Raw genomic sequence first — 19,618 nt, forward strand, 5'->3', positions numbered from 1 at the left:
TGGCTCATTCCCAGCAGATCCATGTCTTCTCATGTGCCCTGTGATCTTACTTATTACAGGCTCTGTTGACTTGCCAGAAGCAGGAGTCAGACTTGCAGGTAGTTCCTGAGATTCCATTTGGACTCTCTTTTTGTTTAGAGTTGTGTTGACAGTCCATCAGTCTTCTGAGCCTGTGGCCATTTGTAAAGAAGGGTTGCACATCTTGGCCAACACATCTATGCTTTCACATTTCAGTTATTTCAGCACAGCTGTCTGACTGTCATCCAGTCTTGGTCACTTACTGACATCTAATAATTCCTACATGTTTATATTCAATAATCTAGCTTTCACCTTTTTACTACTGGGAATGGTCTGGGCTTGGGTATCTTTCCAGTGTGTTCAGAAATAAAGACCAAGGCAGAGAATTCATAGGGTTCTGTGCTGTGGCCTTATTATCCCTTTCTGTGCTTTTTTTTTTTTTTTTTTTTAATCAAGCAGTCCCAGTGATTTCTTGTCTGGCTTCCTGGTTTTGATGACAAGCATCATTTGCAAGAAGCTTTTCAAATTATTTTCTAGCTCTGTTAATTTTTTGTTTACACTGACCTGACATTTTATGGTCTTTCCTTTTCATCCTTATTTAGGTAAGCTTTTCACTCTTAATAGTGATCTTTTACCTATAGAAGCCTCTTTAATTTCTTCATTAAGACATTAAGATCTGTTTTTAGTGGTAGGGAAAAGGAAAGGGAAATAATTTTTTTTCTCTGAATATTGGCAGCCATTTTCAGCCTGTTTGTAAGATCTTGACTTTTGCACTGCTTATTTGCCTTTTTCTTTTGACTCTTTTCTGTATTTTTATTTAGATTTTTTTCTGTTGATGTTGAATATTTAAAGGTGAGATTTATTTGGCTAGCTTTCTTCCACTCCAGTGCTAAACCTACTCATGAAGCATTCAAGTGGATTACAGGTGAATGGAACAATCTTCCAGCAGAGAAGCAACATGATATTAAATAGTTAATAGCAGTGGTGGTTGTTTCCATCCTCTTCTTTGCAGATCCAGGGGGATCTGCCTCTACTTCAGAAGAGGCTGCAGATTGTTACTGGAAAAAAAAAACATTAGCCAACTTGTCAGGTGTATAGGACAGTATACCTCTCCTGGTGTTTAGGACTCTGTGTTTCTACTGGAAAATGTTAGGATTCCACCAGGTGAAAAATGTCAAAATCCTCTGAGTTAGAAAATATTGTTATTTAATGGTTGTAATTCTGAGAGTCCCTAAGAAACTGACTCAAATAGTCTCCTTAGTATCTCTCAAGATGCATAGTAAAAATACAGAGAAGTGAATTGGCACTGAAAGCTAGGAATTAAGAGTTACATTCCAGTTTGTCTTGTAATATTTAATATTAAAACAAAGAAAAATAGTATTTTTTTCAGTGTTGGAGAGAATGGCTTTAGAGCCTAAGACTGGGAGAACCAGTGAGTATGAGTGTTGAGAGGTTTCTGATTGCTTGGCCTTGAGAAAGACTCTTAATGAGGCAGTGAGGTCTTTAACAGTGAGGTAAGGATAATTGTGGCTCATGACTGAATGTTGAATCCAGATGTATTCAGAACCAAGATGATGTTGGTTATGAGAAAAATCTGAAAAATACTGTAGAATATGTCTCGATACTATCAGTACAAGAGTGTATAAGATGTGCACTTAAAAAAGCAGCAACAGTATATCCATAAGGGGGAAATTTTGTGGCCTGCTATTTTCATGAAGAGGTTAGACTGAAATAATCAGATGTTCTTTTTTGTCTTGAAATACATGATACCATGAGTAAAATCCACAAAACGTCAAATACTGATTTGCATGAGAAATTCAGAATACTAATGAAATCTCAAATTGTTAGGAAGTTTTCTAAGGGCTGTTTTACAATATTATTCCGATCCAGTTGCTCTCTGCTGAGGTGCCCATTGATATACACTGTATCTATATTAAAAAATAAGTTTACAGAAGTTCCCCGTGTGTTTCATAGTATGTCTTGAAAGAGTACTGCTGTTGAAACCAGTTTAGCACCTTTGTGCTCAATATTAGGGACAGTTAGAGGTCTCTCAATGAGTGTGGAGCGTCCACATACTTCCCTTGCTCTGCTTTACTGTTCTACTAAGGTAAGCCACTGTCCACTTTCCTGCTCAGATGAGGGCACAGGTATTACTGTTTCTGCACTTCCACCATACGGAGCAAAAAAGTCTGTAAAAGATGCAACTGGGCAGCATAACCATTGTTTTGCAAGCAGAGGCCACAAGAAGAAGCTGTATGTCTTGTGCTTTGGTGCTTGTAAAATCCACCAGATAGACATACAGCTGCCCCCTACCTGTTACCCATGAAACCAGAGTGTTTGAACAGATGCCAGCGTGCCAGGGAAAGAGGGCAATTTTGCAAACAGTAACCAGAGGATGTTTTCTTTTTACTTCTAATCAAATCTAGTGGTATGCTGCTAATGACAGGGGAGGTTCAGCTAAAGCCTGTCTGGAACACATCCCTGTGGCCACTTTGTGCTGAATTTAGCCAGAATATGACTTGCAGGCTGTTGGGGTCAGTCATCTGATAGGACACTGTGCTTCTCCTCTCTTACCTCCCCCATTCAGCAACCCCATCTGCTTTTTTTTTTGTTTTTCCTTTTCCTGTTGGACTAGTGAGGCTGCACAACTGGTGGATCAGACAAGGAAAACTGCTGAAGACTGTGGGGTTGGAAGGGGGAGTTATAAAACAAACAAAAACAACGACGACAGCAAAACCCAAACCCAACAACAACAACAACAAAACCTCCACACCAGAAGACAACTTGGGAACTTCTGTGAGATGTTCTGTTGGAACTTCAGAAATCTGCAAACAGCTGTATTTGGAGAGAGTGAGAACTTCTAGAGGGCTGGAGTGTTTCTGTCACTTACTTTGGTCACTTGGGCTCACCCTCCTCTGCTTCCCACGGAGATAAAGAGTACAGAAGAGAGCAGCCGATTCCCTGGGAAGCAGCCCTCCCCTTAATCATCTCAGATTGTCTGGAGAGGGCTTGCTGTCTGTTACCAATAATCATGCCACTAAATTTCAGTCAGTCTCTATCAGATTGTGATCTGTTGGTACAAGATCAAGATGTCACTGAAAACTAAATTGTTGCGGTATAAAATTCTAGGTACTTGGAAGACAGTCCTTTGTTGAAACTGTTTCGGCTGTGCTACTGATACTTGCTATTCTTACATGCAGACTTAATAAACAAAAAAAATACTTTCAGGACAGAGGAGATGAAAAATGTGTCTGTTCTACTGACGGAGAGCTCAGATTCCCCAAGGAGCGAAGCATGGAAAAATGCATCAGCATCATAACGGGCACTCATCTGCAGCACGACCTCCAGAAGACAAAGCAGTGTTTTACTCTCGGGATTAGCAAACATGTGTGAGCTTTAGTACTGTTGTTTGGTAGTCAGGTGATAGACTGCCCATATGTCCTCATACCTAATTCTGGTATCAGATTTGTTTCTCTTTGAAAAACGAGGTAGAAACATAGCTTTATTCTGTTGTCATTTGTTCCAGTTCTGAAGTCAGAAATAGGAAATTTTAAAACATGCTTTAAGAAGTTCTGTATCTAAATCTGTTTTTCTCGCTGTAAGCTTTTCTTGGCAAGCATTTTTCTTCATTTTGTTAACTTTACTGGGAAAATAAATAAATGATTATAGAATACAGACAACTTTTATCAAATGAATCTTACGATATCTATGCTCTGCATATCAAAGTGAATGTTTGAGAGTTCTTCTGGCACCTGCACAGTTGGAATCACTTCCCCTAGGCAGCAGGACTCACTTCTGGAGGTGCCATGTTTCCTGACTGCACAGGTAGAAGGGAAAGAAGAAGTTGTTTTTCTCAGACACTTATAAGCTTTGTCCAGCCGAACAGATATCCACATCTTTTGGAAAAAATCTTTCTCTAAAATTTTCCATGGGATTTGGACTGATTAAATGAGGATTTCTTGACTCGTGCTCTGTTAACCTCCAGATGTAAGAAAAACAATGGTTTAGCAGATAGTGTTTTGCAGTGGGGAGAAATGGAAGAAAATGTTTTCCTCCAAAGTGCAATGAAGTTGAAGGGTTTAATTTAAGAATAAACACAAGCATAAGACATTTTTATTTCCTCTTTTGTAGTATTTTATCACTGGCATTGTGCTGTGAGGAAGTTATAATTTGTAGGTCGTTTTAAGCAAACGAGGAAATGTGAATGTTACATCAGTGTTATGTGAACATCATTATTAAAGCCTGATGGAAGTATAAAGTATAGACTTCCTCTCACTCTTACGTAATTTTCTACATCTGTTATAGATACAATATGCATAGTATATTTCAGATACTTAGATTTTACTTCATTACTTTTAAAGAGAGTTGCAACCATAATTCTTTAGAGAACTTTGTAATTCATTACAATAAAAACAGAATACACAACTACCTCTAACAAATGTTTTGATTAAAATGGACATTTCTGAACCTTCTACAGACAATACCTGCTCAGATGTGACAGAATTTGTGACATCACCAATACAGACTTTCACAAGGATTTTGAAGTCAGTGTTGTAAGTCAGTTTCCATTTTGTTTTTATTAATTAGAAAAATCATAACGTTTATTTTCTAGAGGAGAAAAATGTCCACTAAAACCATGTCAAAATGGTTTGGTTATTTTAATATTAACACAAATATGTTTTGGAAAATTATCATTCCTTACTGATCCCTATTATTTCGGTGTCACAAATGTTAAATATTTGGTGCCAGTTAACAATTGTATGAATGATCAGGGTGAATTTCAGAAAAGTCAGTTTTACAAAGAGACTATCAGTGTTTTCTCTTGTGTAAGATTTGACTTCTGCATTGAATGAAAGAATTGTAGAGCTTTCTGGGATTTGTCTTAGGTCATCAGATAAGTTTGACTTTTGTGTCAAAGTTACTTTGGAGGCTAAATCATTAAAAACTGTTTGGTAATTCAGCTTAGAAAAAAAATATGTGCTTGTAGCAGAGAAACCACAAGATGTATGTTAGTGAAAATCAGTACCAAACCTTGTCCTGAGTTTGCCACATTCGGTTAGTTAAATTTCTGTGTCTTACCTAGGTCAGTAATCATTCAGTTTCACGTTGTGACTGGAATTTTGGAATTCATATTTAATCTGTTTTAAAAGGTTCTAAAGAGTGTTTGAAAATGAGGCAAAATTCTTGTGCTAGTAAAATTGCAGGTTTAAGAATTTCACATTTCTGCTCATTAGTCAAGCTTTCTTTTAATTCAGAGGAATGGAAAAACTTAAAGTGAAAGACTTTAAAATTATCTAATTTGCCTGAGCGTTTATTCCAATTGTAATGTAGCCAAATCATGCAAGATAAAATACTGTAAAATATGTATATTAAAATTAAACTGAATTATGATTCATATGTGGGTGTTACAAGTAGTTTTATTCACGTTAAGGCAGTAAAATATTTTAGAAATGTGTAGAACCCTGTGGTTAAAAACTGGGGTGGTTTTTTAGTATCAGTTACTTTAATTATAGTCTGCAAGTTTAAGAAAATACATTACTGACCAAGTTGTCATCTTCTCGATGCCATTTCTAGTACGGGAAGTACTTCATGGCTAACTCAAAATATCAATTTGTATTGAGATCTCTGTTTCCATTGCTAAGATTTTGTTGATATCGTAAAATTGTCATTACCGCTTCACAAATACATGTCGGAGTACTTAATTTCAAGTGATTTTTGTATTGGAAATTTTAAGTGAATTTTCATTTATCTGCGAAAGTAGAGAGATTTGTGCATACTCGTTAAAGTGTACGTATGTTTTCTATCTATAATTTTTGTGTGTGCATGGGTAATAAAAAAAAAAATGTTGCCAGGATATATTCTAATGTGTCAGAATATACTTTGCTTACATAAGATGTGAAATTGTATTAGGGAAATTCCTGGTTTAATTTTGTGTCAGCTCTAACATCATTGCTTAGTGATGTAGTTGATCTTAGAAATTTGAATCACTCTGACTTGCTTTTGTAGCTTAACCAGAAAACAAGAATTGCCATCACATGTTAAGACTGGCAATCCAATTCATCAGTCATTAATCTTGCATAAGTTCATGCTGATGCCTCTTCTCCATTGCATCTTTTGTGCCCCAGCCTATTATTCCCCTGTTTCTCCTTTGTGCAAATACTGGCTGTACAGTGAGCTGAAATTGTTTTGATCAGATCAAAATCCTTTTCTTCTTGGGATGTGCTTTTGGTTAGATCATTTTGTAGACCTGCTTCAGCTGCACGGATTGGCACTGCTGACACTCTGGAGTGGGAGATGGGATGCACAGCCCACTTCTCTCACAAATGTTCCTCACCTTCCTGAATACAGTGTGCTGGTTCTAGGCTGTATTTAAGATGACCCAAGGCGGCCAAGCAGTGGGACTTCTGTTCACTGTCTGCCACTGCCTTGTTAGTTACAGGTTTGTGATAGGACTAAGATATATTCAGTTAAAAGGAACAAGCTGCCCGTATTGAATGCTTACTCCAACTTCCTGAATGTGACAATTTCTTTTTAAAAAAAAAAAAAAAAAAGATGCATCGCAGCATTGGAGGAGAGACTTGATTTCTCTAAAGGTGCTCGGAGGTACTGGTGCTGAATTGGTGGGAGCATGGCTGGCATTGTTGTAGCGCAAACCATTAGGTACTTAGCGGTGCTACAAACTCCAGCTGTAACTGTAGGTGCTGAGTGTTTGAAAATCTGCTCCTAAACTCTTCTGGAAATTTGTTTTCAGATGACTAGTTGTTCTGCTGTTGGTCTTTAGTGACATTAAATCCTTTTGTTGTAAGCTTCAGTTTCAAGGAGCCACTAATCCAGTCATTCTCTCCTCTGCTTCTTTGTAACTCCAGTGTTAGTTTGTGTGTGTTTTGTCTTTGTATCCTTTCTGCTCTCTTGTAATTTTTCTTTAATATAGTCAGCAGAACTGTCACTTGTTTATAATTGAATGATAATATTTTCAGTGTTCCTAAAATTTTGTACCTTTATTAATGATGTTCAATTTTCTTTCTTCTCAGTAGTGTAAACTTAAGCAAAGGTTACATTAATTGGCCTTCCATGGTTCATTTAAAACTATACACAGTGTATGAGTGTGTATTTATTAATTTCAGCAATTCTTCAGTGCATCTGCTCATTCTCTGCTCATTGGAATAGCTTTGCCACTCAAATTCTTCACATTCTTAGAAATCTTGAATGGTTTTACTGCCTTGCAGCATATGCAGTGATGATCCCAGATCACTGATAAATACATTGACTAAAAATGATGGTAACAGGGAACTGTGGAGCGTTGGTGACTGAAGTTGGGCCATAATATCCTATTTTGCTGTCTTTTACCCAATTTCCCATTTATATTTTTGTTGCACCACATAACTTTTTAAAAAACTATTATTCACAGAGCTACTGATTCCTTAGACTTACTAAAACCTTTTAAAAAGTTGAAATAAATTGTGTCAGTTGGTCTTTATTTTCTTGACGTTTTGAAAGAAATCCCATAGGTATGACAGGAATCATTTTTCTACTGATAGGCAGCAATGCTTTGTTTATCATATGCCAGTTTACATTAGTTAAGAGTATGATTAAAACTTATACACAGTTTTCTTAGATTACCATCCAGACAACTGACTCCAAATTCTCACGTTTTTTCCTAACCTTTTTCGGTTCTTCTCTGGGAGCTATTCCCCTGAGATCCTTTAGCCCCCAGCACTCTGCTCTGATACCTGTTTTTGGGCCAGAGGCACTGCAGGCATTTGTCTGTTACCTGAAAAAGTGCAAGGCAGATTTCTGTTGTCCTCTGAGATAAAGGCACCGTTCTGGTTCTTTGAAAATATGATTGTCCTTAGTTGCAGACTTCATTTTGTCTGGTTAATTTTTCATCGGATTTTCATCTTCTACTTGAAATTTTATTTTCCTTGTTTTGGAAGTTCACTACATTTTATTTTCTATAAAAAGTATTTCTAAGATATATTAATTTTGCCACTTAAATACAGTGTTTTCTTTATTCACAGAAGGTTTTCCCAACTTTGCTTAGCTGATTCCTTACCTCCTGTGATTTCCGTATAATTTGGTGGCATAAGCAGGGTGAAAAGCTGGAATTGTGTGGTAAAGAGCAAGCAGACCCTGGGGGTTGAATGGTACATTTTCAAGATTTTCAAGATCCTTGTGAATGAAGTGTTGGAAGTGCTAACAAAAATACATGAAAATACAATCAGGAAGAACATGGGGGTGGAAGTGGGGGAGTGGACTTAAAGTCTTTGTCTCCTTGCCATGCCACACTCCAGAGTTTGGCTTCACTGTGTAAGTTTATGGTGCAGTTCCTTTTCCAAGTAGGATGGAACTTCAGTATTCTGAGGTTACCCTCAAGTGGTTCTTGAATTAATTCCTCACTCTTGCGTGGATAACAAGGAAAATCTATCTTGATCGTGCATTATAGAGTCAACGGTATTGAGGAGTGCTGCTGCCAATAAATGACTTCCCTGAACTTTATTGTGTATGATATTCAGACAGTTTGAGAGAAATAAAAAAAATCCTTGAAGTGGACACTATTTAAATCTGGGGGCATGGGATTTTCTGCAATTAACTAGATTGCTATGGTAGGCCAATATATTAAGCTCAGGCAGTTTTGTTGCTAATTACACACAACTTCTCTGGAGTATCGGATATTCAGATCCATTTTATGAATATGGTAGAAAGAATAACAACTGTAAAACAAAGCACTGTGCATGTAAGTGACTGTTAGCGTGTATTTCAGAAGGGATAAATGCTCACCATATGGTACAATTACTGTGTCCAAGTTTTCAAATTAGCTTCTCTCATCCTCCTTATTACTGTCTTTAAAAAGAGAGGAAAAAAACCCAACATGATTTATCTACTCTGCAGCAGAACTCTTGACGCAAAACAGCAGCCCAGTTCTGTCCAGTTTTTTTTTCCTAGCATAATAGAGGCTGTCGGACTTTTTTATACTAATTACTGTGTGAGCCTCAGATGAACCCCCTTCAATTCACAGGGCTTTGTTAAGGGAGGAGCTGTCAATGTGTCTGCCCGTTTGCAGCTGTGCTGTGGCTTTAGCTTGCTTAACATTATGCTGCTTTTTAGACTTGACAGAAGGGATTTTTTTTTTTTTTTTTTATTAAGGCAAAGCAGCCTTGTAGCGAAATGGTTTAAGCAGCTGCATTGTGGGGAAGCACAAAGAAGTTATTATTGTGTCTGTTTAGGGGGGTCGGATGGAGGGGGGAGATATTCGGCTGCTGTTGATGCCGATTGTTGACTTGCCATCTGCCAGATAGGGAGAAGAAAAAAATGACAGCTCCAGCAGGGTGTTCAAGAGGTTGTTTGGAGAGACGCATAAACATGTGCAGATGTCGAACTGAATAATGGCAAGAACTTGAGACGGTTTATGATGCTGCTGTTGTGTGTGCATATACAGAATGAATGTATGTGGAGATTTGGTTAGAAGGAGGGTACATATTAATTATCATTGTCCCCACCGCCTCCTTTACTTCTGTTAATTAGTTCAGGAGTTTAATATCTTCCTTCTCTCCATTGTTTATTCCTAAAAAGAGCCTTTTCTTACAGCAGAGAAAACTTTTGATTTCTCCATGTGGTGGATTAAAAAAAAAAGAAAAACAGTCTTGATAAATTTGGTGCTTGCGGAAGTAAGAAAACTAACGCAGTTATTTCAGTCTCAGACATGTGGAGGACAGGTGCTACACAAGTTCTTACTTAGCTTTGTCTACCTCAGGACTGATGCATTGCATGCCCCTGCTATTGCATCCTGAGCTTTTCTTATGCAGAAAGTGCCGATCGGTGATTGTCTGGTATTGTATACTAGACAAGTAAATGCTAGGGGTTAGAATGAGATTAGCAACTAATTTTCTCTTTCACTTGATCTTATTTTCAGTTCTTTCTCCAAAGGCAAGGAGCTGGTCAGGCATAACTTGTGTATTTTCCTGTTTGATGGTTCCACATAAAAAATAAAATAAAATTTGGATCACTGTTTAGGAATATGTTTTCCTTTCTTCCTCTAAAATCCTTTCTTATTTCTTGTTTCGTGATTTCTACTCAATATGTGTTTCCAGGTTAATGTGAAAAAATGTGGAAATTGATATAAACGTGGATGGAAATTAAACCTGCTCAAAAAGGCCAAAGGAAAGCATTATCTGATCCAGGTGATCTCTTACTTTAAGGAAACAAAAGGAAACTTTTATTTTTTTTTCTCCCATAAATGTTATGTGCAAATTCAGCATTCTGATATCTGTATTGAACTGAGAAGTAGAAAATGAAATTGTGGTTGAGGAGCACTGTGGCTGCAGATTTCAAGCTTGCTGTCTTTAATCAGTATATCTCATGAATTTTTGGTTAGTCACAGCATGTCTTAAATATTACCTGAGTGAAACTCACAATTTACTCTCAATATGTGAAAAAAGCAAACTTCTCTCTGTCTTTCATCTTAGGTCTAATAAGCATCAGGTTTGTAGGCCACTGATGACAGTAACTACTTGCGGAACATTTGATGTCTCTTTTTGTCATCATCTTGGCTGAGCAGAAAAAGTCAGTTCTGGATTATGTCTTCAACTGAAAGTTCAGGTGTGACTGCCTCCTACTCAAGTAGGATTTCTGCATCCAAGTCACAGGTCAATGGCACTGCAGTTGGTGAATTGCTTTTTGCCTGCTAGCTGAGTTGTTGGTTCTTCTACAGAAGTGTTCCATTTGCCTTCATGTGTCGTGGCTGGTGTGAAGCCTGAGGTACTGTGGGCAATGCTGCATCATTGCTTATCGTAATGTCGTGCACCTGAAGAGTTTCCAAGTAAATCTTGAAGTGTACAGCAGTAACAAAACTTCTTTCAGCTCAAGCAGTTCGAGGAATGTTTCTGTGTGCCTTAAACTGAGTGTTTGTAAATGATGTGGACTAAATGGTAAAGTGAAAAGGTTCACTTTAATGGTGCGCTTGAGGGGAAAAAAATCAGATGAATAATGTTGGTGCTAGTTTTTTGGCACCTGACAAGGGCTTGGGCAAGGAGCATATCTAGTGACAAGGATAATGTTTAGAGGAGATCTTCTAAAGTTGTTGAGATGTGCCAGTTGTAAAAGTGAGACAGTTTGCTTTGCAAAAACATGCTAGTACGTATACCTGTTTTAAGAATGGAAAGACGTAATTTTGACAACAAGTTAATCTGTCGAAGAAACTCAGCTCAGTGATAATGCGACTGTCAAACTTTATCATATTATTTTTTGCAAACAATGGAAAGTTTAAGATTTCTTGTGTAAGCTGGAGTTGGCTGTTACAAAAAAATGTAAGTAGCGAATACTAAGATGATGTTTAATTCCACATAGCTATGTGTTAAAATCATGTACATTTTATCATCTTACTTAATATATATGTTTTTACCTACTACATGTATTTAAGTCAGAGCTGCTGTAGCTGAGTGTCTTTCTGGGGTAATTTGTAGATGAATGTTTGTATGCTTGTCTTACTCTTAAAATATTTACAAAATCTAAAAAAGTTATTTTGGTCTACTAATAACTGAGGGGAAAAAACGGAAAGTTGTATGTTTTCAGTTATGTACCACTTGATAGTGATAGTCCTATATAAGAAATCATAAATATTTAAAAGTATTGAGAACTTGAAACTTTATACCAGTTAAAAATCCAGTGAGACAATGTTTAATTTTTTATTTTGCTGTTACTAGAAGTACATCTCAATTCTATTAAAAACTGGAAAACTGCTTTTAGTAGCAAATAATGTAGCATTTTGGGCTTTGGAATTATGAAGCTGCAAGCAAGAGAGAAATATATAAAATGTGCACAGAGTCCCTAAACGTTTCTAGGATGTAGACTATGGTTTTCCATTCCTGAATAGCAGACATTTAGAAAATATTGATCTCCTTTGTTGTTCAGGGATGTTGATGTAATCCAGTATTCTGTTATTCCAGACAGCATGTGCTAATATCCACTTCTCTTTAATTTATTTATTGTTCTAATTCTTATCCTTTAAGAATGGGGGGGAAGTGAGAGTGATGTTGAAACTGGCAGGTTTTTCTTCCTGTTGGCTCAAAATGGACATTGTAAAGGTCAGTTCTCAATTTGTCAGGATGTCAGCTAACTTTGTATTTCTGGTACGATTTTTTAAGAGGACAAAATCTTCTGCATACCAAAACTGAGTATGCATTGTCAACATTTATTTTCCACGAGATGCCAAAACGCATCAGTAATTTTAGATGCCCGTTTTGAAAACTGTATTGTCATTTGCATAGTCTGTCTATTACTGAGTATTTTACTCTAAATTTTTATAAATTTTAAATAAAAGATTATTAATGCAACCGGAAAGCATTGAATAAACAACAGAAGCTGAAGCAGGGTTGCGTTTATACAAGACAGAACACTGACTCATTCCAGTAGTCCTAATGAGAAGATGAGGGTAGGTGGTGATGTAAGCCCTAACAAAACCCCTCACTCGAACACTTGCAGGTTGCATTCAGAGCCTGAGAGGAACCATACCCTGCAACAGAAGCAGGGAAAGACTTCCCATTGAGAAGCTAATTTATTCCAGCAGCTGTAGATGCAGAGAAGCATGTTGAGACCATGGAGAGTTGCTTGATGGCTTCACCTTCGTGAGATTCCACCTCTGCTTGGAACTCGTTTGCTTTACCTGTGGCAGCCCTCGGTTTTGATCACAACCTGTTGCTGCTTAAGAAAAAATGGTCATCTTGTTTGTTGCTCTTCAGTGCCCCTTGGGTGCCATGGGGGTGGGGGTTGTCTCTGCTTTCTTCTTCTCTGGCTCAGCTGAGTAACTTCTGGAGCATGTTCCTGAGCCTGCTTGCTGCGTACTGCAAAATCTGAATATCCCTGTAGTTCTCACTGCTTTCTGACCACACAGCTGTGAAAAGCAGAACGTACACTGACCAGTCTAATTAACTACATTGGGCTGCTGCAATGTCATGAGAAAGTTCAAGTGTCCTCAACTGTCCCTATCTTAGCAAGGCATTCTGCTTATACCGACATCCAAACCTTGTGTTTGGAAACCATTCCCCAGTTTGCGGGAGGTGTCACGGAAGCTTAGCTGTGGCATAGGCTGATGCCCACACACAGCATGAAATGTTTCCCATCTCCTCATTGTGACTGAAAAAATTCATTTGTCTTAACGTAAGTACAGATGTGCTCAAAATGTCATTTAGCGTTACTGGGAGCTGTGGGAAAACAGTATAAATAAGTAATCACTGTCTCACAGTATGAAAGACAGAATCAAAAAGACTTAGTTCCAAATTGTTCTTTTCTTTGCAGTGCTGGAAAATTCTTAGGAGAGAGTACATAATAAAATAGTTTTTAAAATGCTAATGTGCATTAGGAAAAATCGCATTTTGATTTAATGTTTTTGGTATGCAGTAGGATTTTGTTAAACCTTTTGCATGATGGTATAGTTACACATTACGTTATATTGAAGACCATATACTGAATCACGAGGACAGGTATACTTTTTAGTTTTAAGAAGCATTTCTTTTTTACAGTAGCTTTGAACTGTATTGCAAATTTGTTGTCATGAAATCACAGGTAAGTAAACATTAAACAGGAGTGCTCTACATGTGCTGGTGTCTGCTGACTTAGTCACATAGCCTGCTGCTGCTTCTAATCGTGTGTTAGGTAACACTGCCCTCAGAGGGCCAAGGTAAGTAAATTCAATCTCAAAACCACTGGCACTATTGATACTTCACTTGGCCTGGCATTCATTACGGTTGCTTCTTTTAAAGAAAAACTGCATATACATATGATTAATTTTTTTATATACAATTTTTTAAATGTTCTTAAACATTCAGTTTTTTTCTAACTATTTATTGAATGCTCGTACAGGGGAACTACAGTGATTTAACACAGAGGTGCCTCTAAACAAACAAACAAAAAAACAACACAATGAGGAGAACAATATTTGTGTATAATCTCTGTTAAAGCTGTTGTAGTAAATTGATGACACAGAAGAGATGCAGATTTTTTTGTGTTCTCTACTTGGAGGGTTTTTTTTTCCCTCTTCCCTTAAATCTCACTTATGTCTGTGTGGCAGCTGTTGCTTCTTTTAAGCAAGCAAGTTTTTTGAACTCAGGTTTCTGTTGCTTATCAGCACTGTATATTAAAGACATTTCCTTCACACTTCTAAAACCATTTACATATTAATAAATGTAGACATTTTTGCAAAAGTGCTCTTTTAAAGCTTGCTTGTTTTTTTTAATAATAAGATTAATTTGACATCACTAAAAAAGTTTTCAAGAATTTCTAAGTTTCCATATGCTCAGGGTTACAAATGGATGAGACTAAAAATAGCAACTATTGAATCTGAGGTGAAACGTGTGTTTGAAGAGATACTTTGAGTCCTGAGGTGAAATGAAACAATTACAAACTTGGAGTGATGTGTTTATCCAGCGTCGGTGTGGTGAACACTCACGTGATTTCCTAGATAACTCTTCTTTGTGAAGATCCTCAGTAGTATCAGAACTACAGACATTGCATTTTTAGAATAAACATGTTTTCTGAAACGTCCTGAAGGCAGGATTCTTGTGACTGTCAAAGGCAAACAATTTATTAGGGTTGCAGTTGGCAAGTACAGAGCCAGCCGCAAGGGTCATATTCTAAACACACCTTCATTAAGTGTTATTTGTTACTGTTGTTATCCAGTGTATTATTAAGTATCCAGTGTATTATTAAGTACATTAATTAAAGATTTCCATTTTATGAGTGTGGATGTTGCATGAAGATCAGATTGTATTTTCATGTGCCTCAAGAACGCTGTGCTTATTTCCTCTTCTGGGTGTATTCTACCAGTAGAAGTTATTCTACCAGTAGAAGTGTTAAAAAAAGCATACCCTCACAACGCAAAACAGGTTCTCAATTTGTATTTTGTGTATCATGTGCATGCATTTATTGTCTGTGTGTATCTGAGATACATATTCTATTGCTACTTTTCTCAAGCAGCTTTAAGAACTTTGACTAGAATTAAAAACGTATATGCTTTCTTTGCTGCGGTGGTTGAAATTAGAGGCCTCTTCTTACAGTCTAATAAACATATTCTAAGAAAACATGTTTTCAACTCAGAAGGGTGTAAATTTAAGCAAAATAATAATTTTGCTTACATTAACTCAGCAGGAAGTTGGGTACAAACTGATTAATTCTCTATGGTGGATCCAGTGCTTTTTCAAGTGCCACAGCTACATTTCATTAAGTTGTCAGGATGTCTTGTGTTTTGGTTAGCCCGTGTGGACTTCTCCTTTCTCACAGAATTTCTTTTCACTTGAATTACTGAATTCCCAGATGTAAACTTCCTGTTTCCTTTTTTTTTCTTTTTTTGAAGTATTTGAGAAGCAAACACCCCAAACACATTTAGAGTAATATACTGCTTATACTGTAAAAGATTTCGTTTTGTTTTGCTTTGTTTTGTGCAGGCCCGTTAAGTTAGAAGTCGTATGAAAGTGTAGAGTTTTTTTCTTTCCCAATACTCTCCTGTGTTTTTTTTTTTTTTTTTTTTTTTTGTATAGAGGATTTCTCTTTCAAAGCAGTTCAGTAAACGTGTTTATTAAGAAGTATGGACTAAAATGTGTTTCTGTCTTTAAGCAGATTGTATGGAAGGAATTCAGTTATAAGAGAGCACCTAGACTGCATCCTGAGTGCCATTAAACCACTTAAGCAGTTAAGTGAACTGCACACTGATATTACTGTTTACTTTATTCTTCGAAAGTGTTTACTCGTTAATTAAATTACAAAATAACCAAAGGGCAGATGATAAATATTCCTGTATATCTGCTGAAGAGTGATTTGATTATTGGTCATTTCAAGGAAAAAACGGCATTATGTATATACATTTTTTTGGTGTGCATTTGTACAGAAGTTTTGAAAAAGTGGTGTTACTTGAATTCATCTTGGGGAAACATTTAGGGGAAATATTCTTCAAAGAAAATTATCTGTGAACAAAATACATGGGATCCTTATGGAGCAACTATTGCATTTACATAGGTTGCTCTAAAAATAATGCCTTCTATTTATTTCCGTGGAAACTACAGTAGATGCAAAGAGTACAATAACACTAGTTGATAAAGCAAATTCTTAGCTACAGAACAGTACTTTTCAACATAGTCGCACCACTAGCTGTGCATTTTGGCCAGTGATGAACAAGAACCTGCATGTTGTGCTCTTAAAAATACGTACCAGTAGAGGTACCCCACTGTTGCTGTCACCACTGCTGAAGCACATCACCCACCGCCTCACTGTGCTCACATCCATTGTTTGGTCTCCATCAATGTTCAGCAAGTATTGATGAGTTTCAACAGGTGCAATTTTTTCCACCTGAAGGAATTCAGTTCCACATGTTTGCTTCATACGCACTTCTGTGTCAGACGCCATTTTGTCAGACTGCCCCTCTACTGCCATCTGTCACATGGCAATTAAATGTAATGGAACACTGGAGCATTGGTGGGAAGGTTCAACCTCTACTGCCATACCACCATTTGCCTCTGACGTTGTAAGCCAACAGAATAAAATAGGAGGTGTTACTTTTGGAGCTGCCATTGTAAGCTGTGCGTCCTATGTCTTTCTGTACTTCGCAGGGTGAAGACAGAGATACAGCTATGCTCATGGACCATCTGGTACTTGCCATTAAGTATTTATATCTTCCTCTCTTCAGAGAAGCTTGGAAGTACTCGTCGTACTCTTCTAATGGTTTTTCCCTAGGCAGGATGTCAACTGCAAAACTGACTAGATGATCAAAACTCTGTTCAGTTTTCTGATTATGAGACTTTGATTAACTAGTAGAAGCTAAATGCAATTCTGAAATGTTGCCCTGAGAAGGGAGCAAGTGTCTCTAAGGGCACCTGCTGAAATGATCTCTTTTTCTGCAGGTTTGATTCCAGACAGTGTCTGTGTTTGTAGTTGGTAGTAGTTAGTAGTAGTTTCTGTTTCTTCCTGAGGTGACTAATCAGTGTTCTTACCCTATCATCCCTAACTCTTGGAGAGTCCGCTTACTTCTTTGTCCAGTTTGTTCCTTCAGAAAGGAAGATGTTATTTGAAATCTGAAACTTTAAATGGCTGACCTGGCTTGGCTGTACTTGTGTTCTGTCCATACTGGATGCCGCCCTTGAAGTCTTCAGCTGTTTTAGTTGTCCCCTTCCCAGTGAATGCACCTTCCAGAGAAGGCTAAGGTCTTGATAGATTTCAAACCAACAGGCACTGTCTATCATAGCAGTCTCCTAGAAACAAGTAGTATGTGAGAACCTTACATAAGATTCGTTATGAACTGTTAAACGTTAAGAAAGGGACTAGAATGCTAATATTTTTTTAAAGTTTCTGTGATCTGATGTGTATGGCTTTGTTTTGGCTTCCACTCTTTGATCCAGGCAGATTTCTGCAATTTTTTATGGGAAGTATTTAAAATATTCTTAAGAATCATTCCTTTAGTTAGGCCTGTGTTTGTTATTTTCAAGTATTCAGCAAACTTAATTTAAGAAGCATCTTTACATTTTCATGTAATGACACAGTTTTCCATTGTTATTGGTATTAAAGTTACATGTTTGTTTTCTCACATCTTTTTTTTTTTATTTTTTATTTTTTTATTTTCAGCTGGGATTTCCCACTGTGAAATCAGTTCGGACCAGCTGTATCAGTGTAGATGTTTCCAACTGAACTAGCACCAGAGACCTGAGACAGAAAGCTTTGAGTCTATACAAATGTATCTGGTGCTTAATCTCCGTTTTTTTTTGTTTGTTTGTTTTGTTTTGTTTTTTGTTGTTGTTGTTGTTGTTGGTTTTTTTTTTTTGTGGTCAAACTAAGTAGCACTTGAACTTTTTCAATTTTTTTTCTACTTTTATGAAAATTGAAAATCTCTAGATAACAACACAAGGCAGATGCCCTGCTATCCAGAGCTAGACGTTTTGCTGCTGAGGGCCAGGAAACATAGACTGGCTTCTCACAGAACAATCTCACTGTCAGATGAATGTAATCTTCCTTCTGACCTCTGAATTGTCTAAAAGGTATGGTTAACAGACTACTGAGTTACAAAACACTTATCAAGGACTGGGTTTAGCCTAGGGCCAGTGCAGCCCCTGGTTTATAGTAAGTTCTGAGCATTTTGCAAACTGAGAAATTGAAATAATTTTTCAGTTTCAGCTTTGCTGAACTTGAAACTGTGTCTTTTAAAGTTAATACAAGTAGGTCATGATTCTTATTTCACAGTGACACTTTGATATAATCCTAAGAGTCTCAGATTAGAGCAGTGTATTAGCATGAAGTTTTACAAGTGAGTAACAAGCGGCAACTTTTTAGTTCTGAGGAAATTTGGAAATTTTGCATACGCTTTTTTTCTTAAAATATTATCTTGTGTAATGATTAAAGAGTAGCTCATTTAAAATCATAGTTGGTGCTTGTATGTACATTGTGTTCTGCAAAGTTGATAGAAGTCAAAGATGGGGAAAGCTGGGCTGGTCTAAATGCACCTGTACTTACCTGAGTAATACACATGAAAAGTAGAATTACTGGTGAGATTTTGGTATGATATTATAAAATATTGCAATTTAGAGATTTTTCACTCTTAAATAAAGTATTTTCACTCTTAAATAAATTTAAGCTACCAACTCTCTTCTGTCCTGTTCGTTGTGTTTCTGTTCCTCAATACCTCATGGCTTGCAGAACCTTCCATTCCAACTTGAGTAGGGTGACAGTGGAGGTAGCGGCATTATTGGTTGACTTATCTTGTAAAAGGTAACTGAATTGGATACCTTCAGTCTTCTTGCTGAGAGCTTATGTTTTAATGAACTTAATGATTTTTGCTTTGATTCAGCAGGGTGAATGTTCTATGCTGTAGTAACTGACATTTCATTTTGTTATTGTAAGTTGAGCTTTAGTGCTTTTTTTCACCTGTACCAAATTTCAGACTGTTTACAGATACAAAGATGTAGGACTTGCAAGAGTATGGTGTAATGAAATTTAGATGTATGGAATATAGTATAGTGCTTGTAGTTCCTTATTACAGAGGCATCATTCTATATTCCAGGTTTTCAATTGCAATTGGATTTTCTCTTCTTTTGGAGGAAGTTATAGTTTCCTTTGTAAGCTGAAAACATCTGGAAAGATTTTGGTATAATTAATGTTAGACACTGATGATATGTGTTTTAATATCAGTTTTTTTCCCCTACAATACTAATGAATGCATTTTTTTCTCATTTAGGAGAATATATAAAAAACTGGCGGCCAAGATATTTCCTGCTAAAGACAGATGGTTCTTTCATAGGCTATAAGGAGAAGCCCCAGGACGTGGATCTGCCATATCCACTCAACAACTTTTCAGTGGCAAGTATGTACTTCCAGCATTTATTATTCTCTCAGCATACTGACCAAATACTTGCTACGTTTTGCTGCATGTGTAGTTCAGAATTTATTGATAACAGTGCAAGTTTGATACCTTGCATCAGGCTTGTATCCACCAATCACATGTCCAGCTCTGCAAGATATTCTTATAAATGGCATTAAAGATTTTATCATAAGTGGGTTTTTCAATATTTTTAAAATCTAAGTCCTCAGTTTTTGTTTTTATTTTTTTTTCTATCTGAAGTGTTTGTTACTA

General features: G+C 36.9%; 1 protein-coding gene across 2 annotated transcripts in view; it reads left to right on the forward strand.

The window, feature by feature from the left end:
• Positions 1 to 19,618, forward strand: part of AKT3 (AKT serine/threonine kinase 3) — a 132,958-nt gene that overhangs the window by 47,213 nt on the left and 66,127 nt on the right. Inside the window, exons 2-3 of one of the 2 annotated variants that reach the window (XM_021392382.1) lie at positions 4,496 to 4,571; positions 19,223 to 19,348. Coding sequence is in view for 1 of the 2 variants with exons in the window: in XM_021392381.1 (XP_021248056.1) it covers positions 19,223 to 19,348 (126 nt within the window). In the remaining variant the exon portion in view is untranslated. The remainder of the gene's footprint in view (positions 1 to 4,495; positions 4,572 to 19,222; positions 19,349 to 19,618) is intronic. The other variant, XM_021392381.1, reaches the window with a different exon arrangement.

This window comes from Numida meleagris, chromosome 3 (genome assembly GCF_002078875.1).
Source record: "Numida meleagris isolate 19003 breed g44 Domestic line chromosome 3, NumMel1.0, whole genome shotgun sequence".
In the NCBI taxonomy this organism is placed as follows: Eukaryota; Metazoa; Chordata; class Aves; order Galliformes; family Numididae; genus Numida; species Numida meleagris.